The following is a 16605-nucleotide window of genomic DNA, read 5'->3' on the forward strand; positions in this document are numbered from 1 at the left end:
GCGTAGGATTGCTTCTAAACCAAAGAACAGTTTTAGCAATTGATCTGGTGAGTAATCAGAATAAAATGAATGTATTTGCAGAAAACGATAGTACGCATCACTGCAGTGTACAAACAAGACACATTCTAAAGCTAGAACCGGTGTTGTCTTTTTAGTCAGCACTTTTGCGAGGTTCATAGGGAAGGTCGTCGGGTATGAAGTTGAAGACAAAGCATGTGCATTTGATGAATTGTAAAGATGTGGTTCGATGATGAGGTTGGGACACTGAACACAATACATTAGATTGTGCATTGCTTCTTCGTGACAGTCAGTAATTCATTAATATGAGCTCCATGGCGGAAGCCCTTGTCTCTGTGCTTGGCTCTCAGAAGGCCGAGGTAAGAAACATGGGTGGAGATCAGCGGCCTGTAATCCTACAGTGCTCAAAAGGATGTCCCAGGGAAGCGTGTAACAGGGGAAAGTTCTCCAGGTCTGACTAGGACACGGGCAGAACATGCCCTATTACAGTGCACTATGAAATTACAAAAAGAAGTGATACTGGAGTCATAAACTCTAGTATCAGCGTTTGGACCCTCCATGTGTTAAAGGCGCAAAATGGTAACCACAAATCTGCAAAAAAATGACTCAAATCAAGGTTTTGTTCCTGGTGTAACATTACCTAACATTCCTGTGTTGATGAAGCATGTGCAGCTACTACATGGTTCAATTGTGTAGTAGCATGTTAAAATTGTCATTTCTTCAGGTTTTCTACTGTGCTTCTGCACATTAAAGCCCAATATGTTCCTGTTTTGATGTCGCATGGATGAGCCAGCATAGTTGATGTGGATTGCTGATGATTACTTTGCGGTTGCACCCAGGTTACACTGTTCATGTATTTTGATACAGCATTTCTTGTAGGTGCATGCAGAAATGGTGGTTGTTTCGCATCTTGCTTTGCACTAAATTGCTCATGTCCCTAGGTATTCCACTGATCACGTGTAACATATACATCATTTTATGGAATTACTTTGCTGTTGTATGGCTGAACCCCTTCACACCTCACTTGTATTACTGTTATCTGATTTAGTGCTAAGCACAGATGCATTATCAGTTTGTATTCAAATTAGCATTTTGCAGTCTGTCTGTTGTCCACATTCATAAAATGTAATGCTTCAGAACCAATTGTAACACAACCACCAGCGCAAACCCATTGGCAAAGAGATTAGGGTGCCGATTACGATCCGGTAAAAACCGGGTACGAACCGTCGGTCGGAGCGTTTTCTCCGTCCGACTTGTACCCGGTTGTAAAACTTTACAAACATGGAATTACGATTCGCACGGAAACACCATTTCCGTACGAATCGTAAAAAACACCGACCGACGAAAATATACGTACGAATGTGATCCGGGAATGCTGCGACGTGACGTCGGGACGCTGTCAGGCAGCGTTTCACGACCCAGGAAGTACGATTCGAACCGACAGCAGTCCGGACGGCAATATTTTCACGGCACCCAAAAAGTGCCGGACAAGCGAAGTACGGCGCGAAACGACCAGAGTAGGTGGCCCGGTACGCGCCGACCCCCCCCCCAGCCCCCGTATGTACGCGCCGACCCCCCCCAGCGCCCGTATGTTTGAGTCAAACCCCCCACCCAGAACCCGTACGTACGTGTCGAACCCCCGTGTATGTACACCCGTGTACGTTCGCGTCCTACCCCCACCCGTGTATGTACACCCGTGTACGTGTCGAACCCCCCGTGTATGTACACCCGTGTACGTGTCGAACCCCCCCGTGTATGTACACCGTGTATGTGTCGAACCCCCGTGTATGTACACCCGTGTACGTGTCGAAGCCCCGTGTATGTACACCCGTGTACGTGTCGAACCCCCCGTGTATGTACACCCGTGTACGTGTCGAACCCCCCGTGTATGTACACCTGTGTACGTGTCGAACCCCCCGTGTATGTACACCTGTGTACGTTTGAGTCGTACCCCCACCCGTGTATGTACACCCGTGTACGTGTCGAACCCCCGTGTATGTACACCTGTGTACGTGTCAAACCACCCCGTGTATGTACACCCGTGTACGTGTCGAACCCCCGTGTATGTACACCTGTGTACATTCGAGTCGTACCCCCACCCGTGTATGTACACCCGTGTACGTGTCGAACCCCCCGTGTATGTACATCCGTGTACGTGTCGAACCCCCCGTGTATGTACACCCGTGTACGTGTCGAACCCCCGTGTATGTACACCCGTGTACGTGTCGAACCCCCCCGTGTATGTACACCCGTGTACGTGTCGAACCCCCCGTGTATGTACACCTGTGTACGTTCGAGTCGTACCCCCACCTGTGTATGTACACCCGTGTACGTGTCGAACCCCCCCGTGTATGTACACCTGTGTACGTTTGAGTCATACCCCCACCCGTGTATGTACACCCGTGTACGTGTCGAACCCCCCGTGTATGTACACCTGTGTACGTGTCGAACCCCCCGTGTATGTACACCCGTGTACGTGTCGAACCCCCCCCATGTATGTACACCCGTGTACGTGTCGAACCCCCGTGTATGTACACCTGTGTACGTTCGAGTCGTACCCCCACCCGTGTATGTACACCCGTGTACGTGTCGAACCCCCCCGTGTATGTACACCTGTGTACGTGTCGAACCCCCCGTGTATGTACGGTGCGTACCCCCAGCGCTCGCTACTGGGGGTACGCACCGTACATACACGGGTGGGGGTACGACTCGAACGTACACAGGTGTACATACACGGGGGGTTCGACACGTACACGGGTGTACATACACGGGGGGTTCGACACGTACACTGGTGTACATACACGGGGGGTTCGACACGTACGTACGGGGGCTGGGTGGGGGGTTCGACTCGAACGTACGGGGGCTGGGGGGTGTTGGGCGCATATGCGGGCACATGTCTCCATGGTTGCTATGGGAGTTCGGTGCGGACGGTGTTTTTTCCATACGGTTGTAACATCGGATGCACGGGATGGATCGTAATTCCGCGGTCGGACTTCACTTTTCACATTTGTACGGTAATTCGTCAGTGGACGTGTCGGACACATTTTCCGACCCGAGGACGTGTGGGGAATAATTCCCACTGCGATTCGTATGGACTTTTTACCATGTGAATCGTAATTGGCAGTTTGTACGGCACTTGTACGATTCGTACGGTAAAAAGACCGGATACGAGTCGTACGGGGAATTTTTTTACCGGATCGTGATCGGCACCTAGATCTACCGAATAACTGAAAATGCAAGTCAGACCTATTGGCTTTGCAAACGCTTGTTTCCTCTCTATAGCTGCTTTGGAATCAATCCCCACGCTGACATGCAGATGTGAGGTATATATAAGGCAATCCCTCCCATGTCTCCACCTTTTTACATATGGAGCAGAAGTCACATGGTTTAGTTCCCGCACCCTTGGCCATCAAGGAAGGAAGGTGAGGAGTAAGGGAAACTGGGAACCTTGTTTATCTTCCTCATTGCCTTCTTCTTGTTGTGGTTATGCCAAAGTCGCCACCGAATTGTTTTATGACATTAAACACAAAAAAGCAAAAGAAGTGTAAGACTTCTGCACACATTATTAAACAGGCCAGTTGCAATCAAACCTAGGAAGACCCTAGAACCAAAGAGATCAAAAGGATTGCCTTCCCACCCCACACACTCAAATTGTAATGAAAAATGAAATGTTCAAGCCACAGCCTGTCAAATGAATCCCTGTCTGAGCCTGAGAAGCTGCACAACTCAGGTTTATCTGCCCTGCACAAATGAGCAGAACTCCAGTTGCTTTGAAAATCAGTGATGGCACGTGCCTACTAATCGAAGCTGTAGTGGGATTAAGACATTCAAGGGAAGTCCCAAAACTGACAAAAATGGCCTCGCTCTGTCTGGATACAGCCCCATGGGATAGGCATTCCAGGTCCATTTGCATCATCCAAATCCTACAACCTAGGCACTTCACCACTTTTATCCTTAGGACTTGACTTCTTTTCACCTTGGCCATAATGTGGTTATAATAACCACATTATGGCCAAGGTGAAAAGGAGTGAGATCCTAAGGCTAAAAGGATGGACAAGTGAACTGGGTAAAGTGATCCAAACATACCAGATTGCCAATCCAAGTAACAGAGAACAGAAAAGATTCGTGCTGGTGCGAAGATCAGGATTCATGTCAGATAGAGGCACACATGGAGTACTTCTCTGGTATCCACAACATGAAAAGGAAATCCAAAGCAAGAAACAGAACCTAATAAGGAGGTTTCAAATTAACCCCCCTAAGCAAGCAGTAGATCAAAGAGCCCAACACTTCCGTGTCACTTGAAGGCTGAGGAACAACTTGAATGGCCACCCACAGAGTCTTCATAGTAACTAAGCCCTTATGAACACCTTTAAACACAAAATGCAAAGTCTGAGGGGTGGCAGGACAAGGAATTAACCGCTTTAGACAGATACCACAACTGAAAGGTAACCCAATGATTACATGCTGCCTAGTACCAGCACACCAGAATGCAGTAAAAGCAGCAGTTCTAATCCTATAAGGCCTAAAATTCTTCAAGCGCTTCGCCTGTTGCTCATGGTCGCCTGCAAGTTAGAACTCTGAGCTTCCTGTATACACGCCCTCATATGAAACTCCTGCTTCTCAGAGAAAGATTCACCTTGCATAAGTCTTCTCAAGAGAGGTTCTCACCTTTTTTTCTACCTTCCCTTGGGTTATGTCCCCAGTGACCACAGACGTTTCACCTGCCAGGCTTGCAAGAATGGTATCCCCACAGACACCACGTCCTGAAAACGGGATACTTACTCCCCATAGAACACAAATGGGCCATAAATGTAGGCATTGCAAACATGTCAGGATTCTTTCGTGTCAGCTGCACCATATTCCTCATAAATCTGTGCCCACGCAGAGTGTAGGCTGGCAGTGTCTCATGTTTGTTCTGTGTGTTCTCTCCAGTTGTCGGAGGCATCTCCTCATGAGAAAAAGTCAAGTTGTCCTGCACAAGATACAAAACCATCAGTACGTGATCTTTAGACACATACCTTTCCTTTGCCAAATTTAGATCATTATCCCCAGTGAGTCAGAAGGCAGAAAAGAAGATTATCTCTTTTTACGGTCCAGCAAAGTAGTCTTTTCCTTGTTATAATAGGCTGAAGTTGGTGTGCAGAGGTAGGTGGAACCAGCGCCCCCATAGGTGTAGCCCTTTGAGATTAGCGACCCATTTTGGGAGAAGTAGTTTGGGAGGGGGGCTGGAAGCTGAGACAGTAGCACCACTGCCACATCACCACTGACTTACAGCTACACTTGTGGGAAGACATAACGACAAAACATGCATGTCTTCAACATCAGACATCAACCTAGACAGCACACTCACTCAACACCAGTGCCTGACAGCCATATCTGCAGTTGTGGGGCCTGGAACACCCAATGTGTACCCTGTAGTCAGTCAGATCTGCCCCTCAAACAGCAAACCCAACTTCCAGTCACAGAAAGCAGCACCCACATCAATGGCCATGAACACCCTCAGCTGGACTGATGTAAACACAACTACCACTAACTAACTCTGGAGGCTTGCTATGGAAGATTGCAATCATAGCTTTAAAAGGGAGCTTGCAAAGGAAGCTACAACACCCCACGACCTTCTCAATATTGAACAGTAGCATCTAGAGAAGACATAGGCCAATCGGAGTGACAAAATAACAGGTGGACCCACTGGAGGGATTCCCATTTATACGTCAAGAGTGCATGAAGGTCTGGGTGTTCCCTGCAAAGGGGAATAGATCATTAAAAATAAACTCTGTCTGAAGCTAATTAATTCTTTGTACGTTAGTCAAGAGGTTTCCGGTCCGTCAAAGTAAGGAAGGTTGGCAAGGAACATGTATTTGGATGGCAATGTGCAAGTCTCTAGGCAGTCACTGATCCTGCTCAAGTATTTGAACACATTTCTTGTTTTCTTTTGCTTTAACAAACATGGCCACAATTTGAACATGGTTTGTAATTCCCACAGTATAGCTCTTCCCATTCACATTTCGGCACAACCTAGAGCCAGGGCAGTCTGAAGCCCTATCCTCAGAGCCTGTCCAGCCCATCCTGAGTTCATTTCAAGCACAGCCAGTAACAGAGCCAAAAGCACAAAGCAGCACTGGTCTATGCACAGCCCAGTCCTCTCCTGAAACCAAACCCGAGTCCGTCAAAGCCCACCTCACCTCAGCCCATCTCTCAGCCTATACCAGCAAAGCGGTGACAACTGGCAAACAACATTGACCACATGAGCCTCACTTTACATATCTGACACCTTTATGGGCACTTAGAAACAGACTAAAGAGTGCTTTTGATCACATTTGAAAAAAAGTAACACTATCTTACACTAGCTTGTCTACTTTTGGTCTATGTGAAGTAACTGTGCCCAGAAGGTGGGGGTGAGTTATAAGAATAGGATGGCTGGCTGGGTTTCTGCAGCATCAAGTGTCATGAGGACCTGCAACGAGAAAAATCTGTTTACATCGCGAGGGGTTGCCCCCGGAAATGGTCCAAGATCTGGACCCCCTGGAATCTATACCGAGGTGAAATATGTACCCCCCCCCCCCCGAATGAATGATTTAGATGTCTCCTCTTCCCCGTAATTCCAACTGGAAAAACATATTGTGTTTTGATGAATCCTTGTGTTTGCCTTTACCTATGTTGTGATACTGTGAATCTATGTCTTGTTGTCAAAGTCTTAATAATAAAAAGAATTAAAAAAAAAAAAGAGTGATGAGGACCACACAGGAGGTATGCAGGCTTGAAGCAGGTATGTGGTCATTTTACTCATGATGTTCTAAATAATTTCAACAGATTTTGCTGTTTGAAGAGATTTTTGAAATGTGGCACTTCCCAACCAGCCTTCTTAGTAGTTGATGGGGGGGGGGGTACTAATCCTCCTCCCCACAACATCTAAGCTCCTCAGATAAGGGTGTTTGTAATATTATCCCTCAATGCCAAGCTCAAGTGTTATCAAATAAACCACTAAGTGACAGTGTTCAGTAAAGCAGTGTAAATGTGTTGGTTACCTGACAGTAGCTACAGTACGTGACAGTACCCACAATCACCCACTTTGCTCTCCATAGCACATCTGCTGCACCTGAGATTGGTCACATGACTGATAATACTTCCTGAGGACGCTCATAGTAGAGCTTCTGAGGCAGCTGTGAGAGGTATGGATCATGCTCCTGAACTCCTGAGAGTGTGTCAAAGCCACGGCTGAGTCTAGGAAAGGAGGAGATAAATGAGTATTTTAGTTATTTCATTTATTAGTTGTTTTGAAGTAGTATGTTCACATTCAATTGTGCAACCAAAGTGCACAATAATTTACATGTGTTAACTTGACTAAAGTAGGCCTGAATTACTCGAAATGTATCTTCTATTTGCATTGCATGTTCTCTCCTCTGCAGGTGCAGTTCCAAGGCTTCATTAGTTAGAGAAAGGAGTATTACTGTACTAGGGATAGAGAGGCCTGGGAAGAAAATCCTGGCAACATTTGTGGAAAACTAACTTGTAGAAGAAGCTGTTCATTCATTGTACAATAGCAACAATTAAGGTGCTCAAGGCTGTGTGAGCGCCCAGGTTTCGTCGGATGGGAAAGTCAGTCGATGTTGCTAGTCTGACATGAAGCGCACCACCATTGGTCAACAGAAAGGTGGTGTGATGGTTGTTCAATATGAGTGTATCCCAATGCTTTAACTAACGTATATGCTGTTAGAGTTTAGATGAGATCCCTTTGGACTTTGAGAGGTACAGACCTCTCTGCTTGCCCCATTCATGCTCAGCACTTGCTCTGTCTCAAAATGTTTCTACTGAAACTTTTGGTGTGCTGACACCTTCCTGCAATTCTAAATTCCTAACTGACCCTTCACTAATGGCCCATCTATATGTAGATTCTACTTTAGGTTAATTACTTTTGAATTATTCATGTTTAATAAATTCTCATTAATTTTGATTTCAGATTCCTGGTCCCAATTGTGTGAGCAAATGGGTGACACTGTTTAAATCTGTGATTTGTTGAATGCCAGTTCCCTTTACCTGACAGTCAACCAGAAAGATCTATTGGATGTAAATTGAAACAACCATCCAACATGCCATCACACCTACTAATCACTCCCACACAAAACCTATTGTAGAAGTAATGTCTTATTGATTGCATCCAAATGATCAAACATTCTAAAACACACAGAAATGGTTCTCAACCAGCCACCTTTACCCCTTTATTTAAACTCTCTCTGTTGTCCCACATTCCCAGCATTGGCTATTTTAGTGGTATGTGCTTTTAAAGAAGGAGACATAGATTTTTATACAATTAGCCATGCCCCACTTTTTCATCCTCTTTTTAGGATATCTTTTTTGAATTAAAGCTAAAATTCAGTGTCATATTGTATCTTCCAATGTTCGTAAGGAAAGGCAGGTAGAATCATCCCTTTGTTCAACCCGATCTCAGCTGGAGATAACCATTAGCACATGAAATTGACCAGAGATTATTGACAGCTCTCACTAATGGTCAAAATGGACAAGCAGACAAGCAGTCAATCTTACACTACTAATTGTTTCTTTCTTTAGAGGTAAAGATTGTTGGTCTGGGTACACAGGACAAGCTGGCCATTCTGCAAGGATGTCCTGGATATCCTGGAGCCCCTGGAAACAAGGGAGAAGCAGGACCCCACGGTATGAAAGGTATACAACTGTGTAAATGGAGAGGGGGTACTGTCTGGCTATTCCATCTGTTGCAAATCCAAGTGTCTGAATCAAGGATTGCTGCAAGTCACCTTGAGACATGCAAATGCTGATTGATGTAATCTAGTATAGGACAATTTATGTCTGTCACAGACTCCCAAACAGATGGGTCTTTGAGCCTTGTAGCGTGGCAAAAAAATTTAAATGCATGGTTGCTTCAACAGTGCATAGTTCATAGCTAGATTTAAAGTGGAAATCATCCAGCAAGCAGTAATTCCACAGCACAACAGAAGATGAATATTCTGTCTACAAGATCCACCAACTGACAATCCAGTCCCCTTGTTAACTTCCATTCCCACTGCATTTCAGTGCACCATCAAGTACAACACACAGATCCAATACAAAAAGTCTATTTGAGTACCACTTAGTTTGATAATTGGAACATCTGCTACCTACAGCGTGTAGAAATGGCAATTAATTAGAGAAAATGACAAAACTAAAAGAAATACTAAAAAGAAATACAAAAAGCAATGACAAATGTATAGAGGATTTGTTAAAGGGCAATAGGAATCCAGTCCTGTCTTCAGACTTACTTAAAGAAAACTCTTGATCTTGTGTTCTCTGAAGCACCACTCACAATCCTCCCCACCTGTTGATAATAGCTACATGCATTTGCCTCTCACCAAGATCCACTCTAGCACACTTAATTACATTACTTGTACCTGTAAGGTGAGCACCTTCAGTCTGTCTCTTTACTCCACCTGAGCCACCAAACTCCTCGACCTTACACTACACATAAATTCTAGACCCAAAATCACTTCAAAGATTATGGTTCCCCTCAAGTCAAATGTGCAATCAGTTCACCGGTTTCTTCAGGTTCTTGGTGATGTAGTGGGTAGGAACTAATTGTTTTAGCCCATCACTGTTTTCTAGCACAAATTCTGCGGCCCAGTCCCACAGCAGAAGGAAACCCATAGTCATATGTTTTGCGGTTCAAAAGTGTCGCAGAGGAGGTCAGGCCTTGCATTTGTCTGGTCTGAAAGTGGCCACACTGGCTGATCTGATATCAATCAGCAGGCCAAGGCACCAATATAGCGGTGCTTCTCTCAACAGTTGCCGGTGAATACATTGAGGCAGTTGGGGCCTCAGCCATGGGCCTATGAGTAGGTCAAGTCATCTGCAACCTCAGCCAGGCCAAACAACAAGGCAGCCCTGAACTGGTCCAACACCAAGGCATATGCATTCCCCCTCTAGTGAATACACGTGTGGCGTCGAAGCAGCCTGCCTCCGGCTAAAGTTCGGAGGCACGTAGAGGTGGAAGTTACAGTTCTCACAGGGAACTGCAAAAAGACTGGTGGATCCTCTGCAGCACGGTTCACCCATGAACTTGCTCGCAGGCAGTTCATATCCTCTGGGTGTTTCTCAGGCAAGAAATACGCTGTGTTTCTCCATCTGGGCATTCCCTCTGTCTGCAGTGCCAGGCAGACTCCTTCCATTTCTCAGCTGGCAAGCAGGCTTCTAGGCACTAGGCAGACAAGGCAGACCATGAACCCCTCATACAGAAAGCACAGACTTCAACTATTTTACATAGCAGTTCTTCTAATACCCTGCATAGCACTCCCCTCCTTGTTCATGAAGAATTTGGAACAGGAAGACAGTGGGGTGGTTTTGGATCCCAGTTGTATACACTCATTCTATGCAGGGTATGTGGATTAATTGCCTTAATCTTCAGAACCGGTTTGGGGTGGATCTCTTTTAAGTATCCTTCTCAGGCTGCCATCCAAGCACAGCCTTTGTGGTAAAGAGATGCACCTCACAGTAGGTGGCACTGGTGCTATTTAAAACAAAACTTGCCCACTAATATAAAGTTTTGCTTTCATGCTCATACCCAGTCCTTTGCACTAAAATCCTGTGTCCACATTTAGAGTATTGTTGTGTCTAGCCTGCGTGCTGCGCACATGGTGCTTGTGAGGGAGCCAGAGAAATGACTGCCAGTGGGATCCATTTTGGATACCTCTGACCTGGCCTTGCATAAGATAAAGGGTGTCTATTGTGCTTCCAGGCAGTGGGAATGGACTGCTCACATGCCTGTAGCTGGAGGGGGAAGACCTACATTCAAAAGTGTCCTCCAGAGCTGAGGAAATATCAGCTGAAGCCTGGATCTCTGACTGGAGAAGAGGTGTACCTGTCCTGTCTGCCTAAGAGACTACCTGCAGGAAGAAGCCTACACGCATAAGAGTGTTGGATAGTGAACCAGGAAGACCAGGGTGTTAGGCCTCTCCAAGACTCCCCTGAGAGCCGCAAGGGGAACCAAATCCAAGTGATGACATTATTGCTGAGACATGGTAGAGGCTGTGATTGTGTGTTGCCATTTGTCCTATGCGAGGCTGCATCTGCCAATCCTAATTGGCCTGTGTGCGGGGCTGCAGCTACCAAATTTGTGACATGCTTGTGCAGGGCTGCACCAGTCAAATTTCTGACCTGCCCATGTGGAGGGTGTATCTGCCGAATCCAGGACCAGCCCGTGTGGGGCTGAAACTGCTAAGAGTTGCAGGGCCCATTGGGGTTTCATCTGTGATTCAGCCTGCCCTGGCAAGGGCTCCAGCACTGGACTACAGAGACCAGAGGTACTGCCCTTATCAAAGTCCAGGAAGGACTGTACCATCCCAGGATTTGGATTATTAGTGCAGAAGAATCTGAGCAGGTACACCACCTGCTTCTGACCATCGCCTAAGATGAAGTTGCTCCATAAATGCCTACGAATATGCTGCTGCTTCTCAGAGTGTGCAAGAGCACATCTAGAGTACCGGGCATCCTGAACATAGCCGGAAAGGACTTATTCACCTTCATTGAGGATGATTGAACTGAACTTGTGCTCAATTCATGCTACTTTTGTTAAGCTGTAGAGATAGAAGGAGAGCACCCAGAACTGGGGTAAGGGCCTGGGAACTGTGGGAGAGCAAGGGAGTGGTGTTGGTGCAGCATTTTCCAAAGAAGCACCCAAAGACACTGACTTGTTTACATTATTAGTGGTGTGTCGTTTTGAGTACAATTTTGATAGTAAAGTACTTCATTTCTTGAAAAAATAAGCACTAGGTTAGACATATATTTCACAGGGTTTGTTGACTGATGCTTGAGCTCTGAGCTCAAGCTCCCCACACTACCTCCTTCAGATCCTGTGACTTCGCACACTCTTCCCTGAGAGTCTGGTGCGAAAAGAATTATACTTGGCCAAGTTGCAGAGCCATAGTAAAATGGGTGCCAGGACATATGAGGCAAATCACCCTGTAGTGTCTTGAGGACATGTCGCTGTAGCCCCCTCCCATCCATCACATACATCACCTGTTAGGTGACCCTGCTAATAAAAGGGAGTTGGCCATACATGCTCTCACTCCTGTTGTGTGTGTGTCCGTGTCATCCTTTATGCTAATGCTGGTGTAGGGCCCATTACACCACATTGACAACGAGGTGGACCAGGTCCTCTTGCCTCTGCATCCCTGGCCTTGATGAGGCCTACTGCCAGCAGTGACAGGACAGTGGCCCCATTGGCCTGTTAAAGAAGTATAGCGAGAGACAAGCCAACCCACAGCACTGAACCTGAAGAGCATTCCTTTTCTGAAAAAAACACACTGGCATGGTTTTTGATTAGGTGTGCTCATCTTTGAAGACCACCAATATAACCAACGTGTACCACTGACTGCGAATGCAACATACAGAAAAAACAACTTGGTGAAGGACTAGTAGCAGAGCCACAAGTAAGTCTTGCACAGATGCAAATGTCTAGCATCATCCAGACACCATGACCATCTAAGCCATGTAAGCCATGGCATTGGCATTGACTAATTTCTGAATCTGTGCAGAGATCGAAATCATTCAGCTCCAGCAACTCAGATTCATCGGGATACTAAGTCCATCCGATTACAGTCATACCTGCTTTCGAAGCTCCATGGAAGAACTTCTGCGAACCCAGGGGCAAGTCGTTGGCAACCCATAGCAAGTTACTTCATGCACCTTACAATACTATTCTGTAAGTTCCTGTAAAAGTATATAACTGCTACCACCTGCATAACTTATGAAAACATGACTTGAGTCAAACCATCAGCATCACACTAAAGGCCAAGGGGAAGTCATGACACTCTGAAGTCACATTCAATCAACAACACGTTTCTTACCCATCAGCATCTTGCTCCAGTCTTCAGCATTACCCATCTGTCCCTAAATGTTCCAGGATTAACTTGGCAGTGCTTATCAGTAGTCTTGCAGCATCCCACACATAGATTACATGCAACGCCAGCACAGTCCAAACGCAGTCCCATTGGTGACAATCAAGAAGGCTCCACATGCCTGAGATGTACTTGCTGTAGCTTCACTGAAGGCTGCTGGAGTTGGAGGTGGTCCAAAAGAAGACTTCAGATGCTCATTGACAAGTATCCAAGTACCTCCAAGACTGTCTTCGGAGAGCTGGGCAACACAACAAAAGCAGCTTCACAATGGACTTCTCATGGCTCCAGCAATACTCATGATGCGTCGTTTGAATCTTCAACACTAACCATTGTCGTGTAGTTCCTACTAATTTGTGGGATCTGAGCTTTGTTTGGACGACATAAACTAAGGGCTTAGTGCCTAGACTGATTCTGGACACCCCCGCAGGATATGTCGGACTATGGACCAGCTAGCTCACAGTGCCACTGTAAACCCCACTAACCTTACCAGGGAGCGAACGGTTTCTGGCAACCACTGATCACTCAGCTATTGTTGGAACAGCACAGAATCTTTTGCTCAGTCACTTGTGCTCACTTATTTTCAGAGAAATATACAGAGAATACAAAGCGGGACGTTTTCATTAATATTTATTGAACCAACGTTATTCTTGCATAAAGTACGTGTGCTGCAAAGATTAGTAGACAAAAGCAAATAAAGGAGATTACAGGCACCAAAAGAGTGAACAGTAGGTACATTTCTACCATAGTGCTGAAGCAATGAATATAAAGCAGGCATATATGCAATATGGTAATCTATCGTACTCCTACAATGTGGACCCTACTCTGAGTGTACCTAGACTGCATATAGTTGTAGAGCATGGGTACTCACAAGCTTTCTCTCGGGGGGCAAATTTACAGTGTGGTTTGTGGCCGAGGGCCGCACCTGTGGGGAGGGTCAGTGGGGTGCGGGGATAGACAAAAAAGAACTGTGACCATGAGGTGGAACACAGGCCCCTGCAGCAGACACATTAGTCCACTGAGCCACCAGACCCTGTGTGTCTCTGTCTGTGTGTCTCTGTGTGTGTCTCTGTCTCTGTGTGTGTGTGTGTCTCTGTGTGTGTCTCTGTCGGTGTGTCTCTGTCGGTGTGTCTCTGTGTGTGTCTCTGTCTCTGTGTCTCTGTCTGTGTGTCACTGTCTCTGTGTGTGTGTCTCTGTCTCTGTGTCTCTGTCTGTGTGTCAATGTCTCTGTGTGTGCGTCTGTCTCTGTGTGTGTCTGTGTGTATATGTGTGTCTCTCTCTCTCTCTGTCTCTGTCTCTGTGTGTGTCTCTGTCTGTGTGTCTCTGTGTGTGTCTCTGTCTCTGTGTCTCTGTCTGTGTGTCACTGTCTCTGTGTGTGCGTCTCTGTCTCTGTGTGTGTCTGTCTGTGTGTGTGTCTGTCTCTGTGTGTGTCTGTGTCTGTCTCAATGTGTGTATGTGTGTCTGTCTCTGTGTGTGTCTGTCTGTGTGTGTGTCTGTGTGTCTGTCTCAATGTGTGTATGTGTGTCTGTCTCTGGGTGTGTGTATGTGTGTCTGTCTGTGTTGGTGTCTGTGTGTGTGTGTGTGTGTGTGTGTCTCTGTCTCTGTGTGTGTGTCTCTGTCTCTCTGTGTGTCTGTCTCTGTATGTCTCTGTCTCTGTGTGTCTCAGGCTCTGTGTGTTTCAGGCTCTGTGTGTCTCTGTGTATTTGTCTCTCTCTGTCTCTGTGTATGTGTTTCTCTGTGTGTGTAACTCTCTGTGTCTCTGTGTGTTTTTCTGTGTGTGTGTCTCTGTGTGTGTCTATGTCTCTGTGTGTGTCGCTGTGTGTGTCTATGTGTGTCTGTCTCTGTGTATGTGTCTCTCTGTGTATATGTCTCTCTATCTCTGTGTGTGTAACTCTGTGTGTGTGTGTCTGTGTGTGTGTGTATCTGTGTGTGTCTCTGTCTCTGTGTGTGTCTGTCTCTGTGTGTGTCTTTGTGTGTGTGTCTGTCTCTGTGGGTGTGTCTCTGTGTATGTGTCTCATTGTGTCTGTGTGTGTATCTTAGTCTTTGTGCGTCTCAGTCTCTTTGCGTCTCAGTCTCTGTGCGTCTCAGTATCCGTGCCTCACAGTCTCCGTGCCTCACAGTCTCCGTGTGTGTGTCTCTGTATGTGTCTGTCTCTCTGTCTGTGTGTGTCTCTCTGTCTCTGTGTGTGCGCGTGCCTCTGTCTGTGTGTGTGTGTGTCTCTCTGTCTGTGTGTGGGTGTGTGTGTCTCTGTTTCTGTGTGTTTGTATGTCTCTGTGTGCCTCTGTGTGTGTGTGTCTCTGTGTGTGTCTCTCTCTCTGTCTCTGTGTGTCTATCTCTGTTGGTGGAGTAGAGGCTGCCGGAGAAGAGGCAACACAAAACAGGAAGCTTCCCAAAAGGCCCTTTAAAAGTCAGCTGTGAAAACGCTTACAACTGACTTTTAAAGGGACTTTTAGGAAGCTTTCTGACTGTGCCATGTGTGAGGTCACAGAGCCTGCAGTAAACACAGTAGATGGCTGTAGGAGCAAACGTATTTAATACGTATTCACTACATATGCTGTTGCGGTCATCTTCTGTGTTTACTGCCGGCCTCCCTGGAAATTTGAAAACGGCATAGCAAGGTCCGCGGGCTGGCAATGAAGGCCTGCCGGGCCGCTGGCGGCCCATGGGCTGTACTATGAGTACCACGGGTGTAGATCCAAAAATCTCCCCTAGGGGCGATCCAACCCCATCACCTGACGAGAGAGAGTGAAGGATCGGTGCGTGGTGATTTCTCAGTATGTAGGGACCTTTGGTGTCAGCAGAAGTGTTTCCTCTACCAATCTATTGGGATGCCTATTATTTATAATAAAAAGCAGCCTTTGCGATGTGCACACTAGGTTTGTGATGTTATGGATATGTAGATAGCGCTGTTGTCCCGTGGACGAAGATCAGGCAACTTTTGTACCTAGTGCATAGAGAGACCTAGTAAATGATGTTCAAGGCATTGTGATAATGTTGTGCAAAGCTGGATGTGTAAACTAATTAGTTTCAGAGAAACTAATCCAAAATGTCATGCATGCAAAGTTCGTGCATGCAAATGTATGCAAAAGTTCACCACTGAAATGTTACATTCCAGGACAAAATAAGGAATAAGCTACCTCGATACATGGGTCTAACTCAGGAATATAACACTTTGAGTTTTCTTGAGCATCAGCAAAGCGTACCAACACTGTTCTGTACATACAGGATTCTATAGTGATGCTGTTATAATATCCTGGAATACCCTGCATCATTTTTCATGCCTTGACTCACATCACGTTAAATTATGAACATGTGTTGGAAAATGATAGGATGTATTAATTTTATTAATATAGAACTTGTGCAGAGCCATGGAGGAGGATATGCTCTTTTAAGTTAAGCAAAGTGTACATTGTTTTAAAATTTTAAACCTTGAGTCTATATATGTTTTCTGTGTCTAATTTTTGCATACGTTTTCTCATGAATACGTAATTATTTTATGTATGTATGGCAAACTTTTATGATTCGAATGAATCGAATAAAGTTATTTGACTGACTGAATATGAGAAACAATATGCTGTGTGCTGTTGCAACCGGCATTCTTCAACTAGTCGTCGGCCCTTGCCCTGCTGATTGACTCTGAGACCAAAAACTTCACCTTGGTGTCCTGTTTTGTTTGTGTTCTTGTCCA

At 46.0% G+C, this 16605-nt stretch overlaps 1 protein-coding gene across 2 annotated transcripts in view; it reads left to right on the forward strand.

Annotated features, from left to right (window-relative positions):
* The window catches only part of LOC146868576 (ficolin-2-like), a 254859-nt gene that overhangs the window by 66807 nt on the left and 171447 nt on the right, over positions 1–16605 (forward strand). Inside the window, exon 2 of one of the 2 annotated variants that reach the window (XM_085611422.1) lies at positions 8584–8697. In XM_085611422.1, the coding sequence (XP_085467548.1) occupies positions 8584–8697 (114 nt within the window). The remainder of the gene's footprint in view (positions 1–8583; positions 8698–16605) is intronic. The other variant, XM_085611429.1, reaches the window with a different exon arrangement.

Source organism: Triturus cristatus, chromosome 1_2, assembly GCF_964204655.1.
Source record: "Triturus cristatus chromosome 1_2, aTriCri1.1, whole genome shotgun sequence".
NCBI classification, from domain to species: Eukaryota; Metazoa; Chordata; class Amphibia; order Caudata; family Salamandridae; genus Triturus; species Triturus cristatus.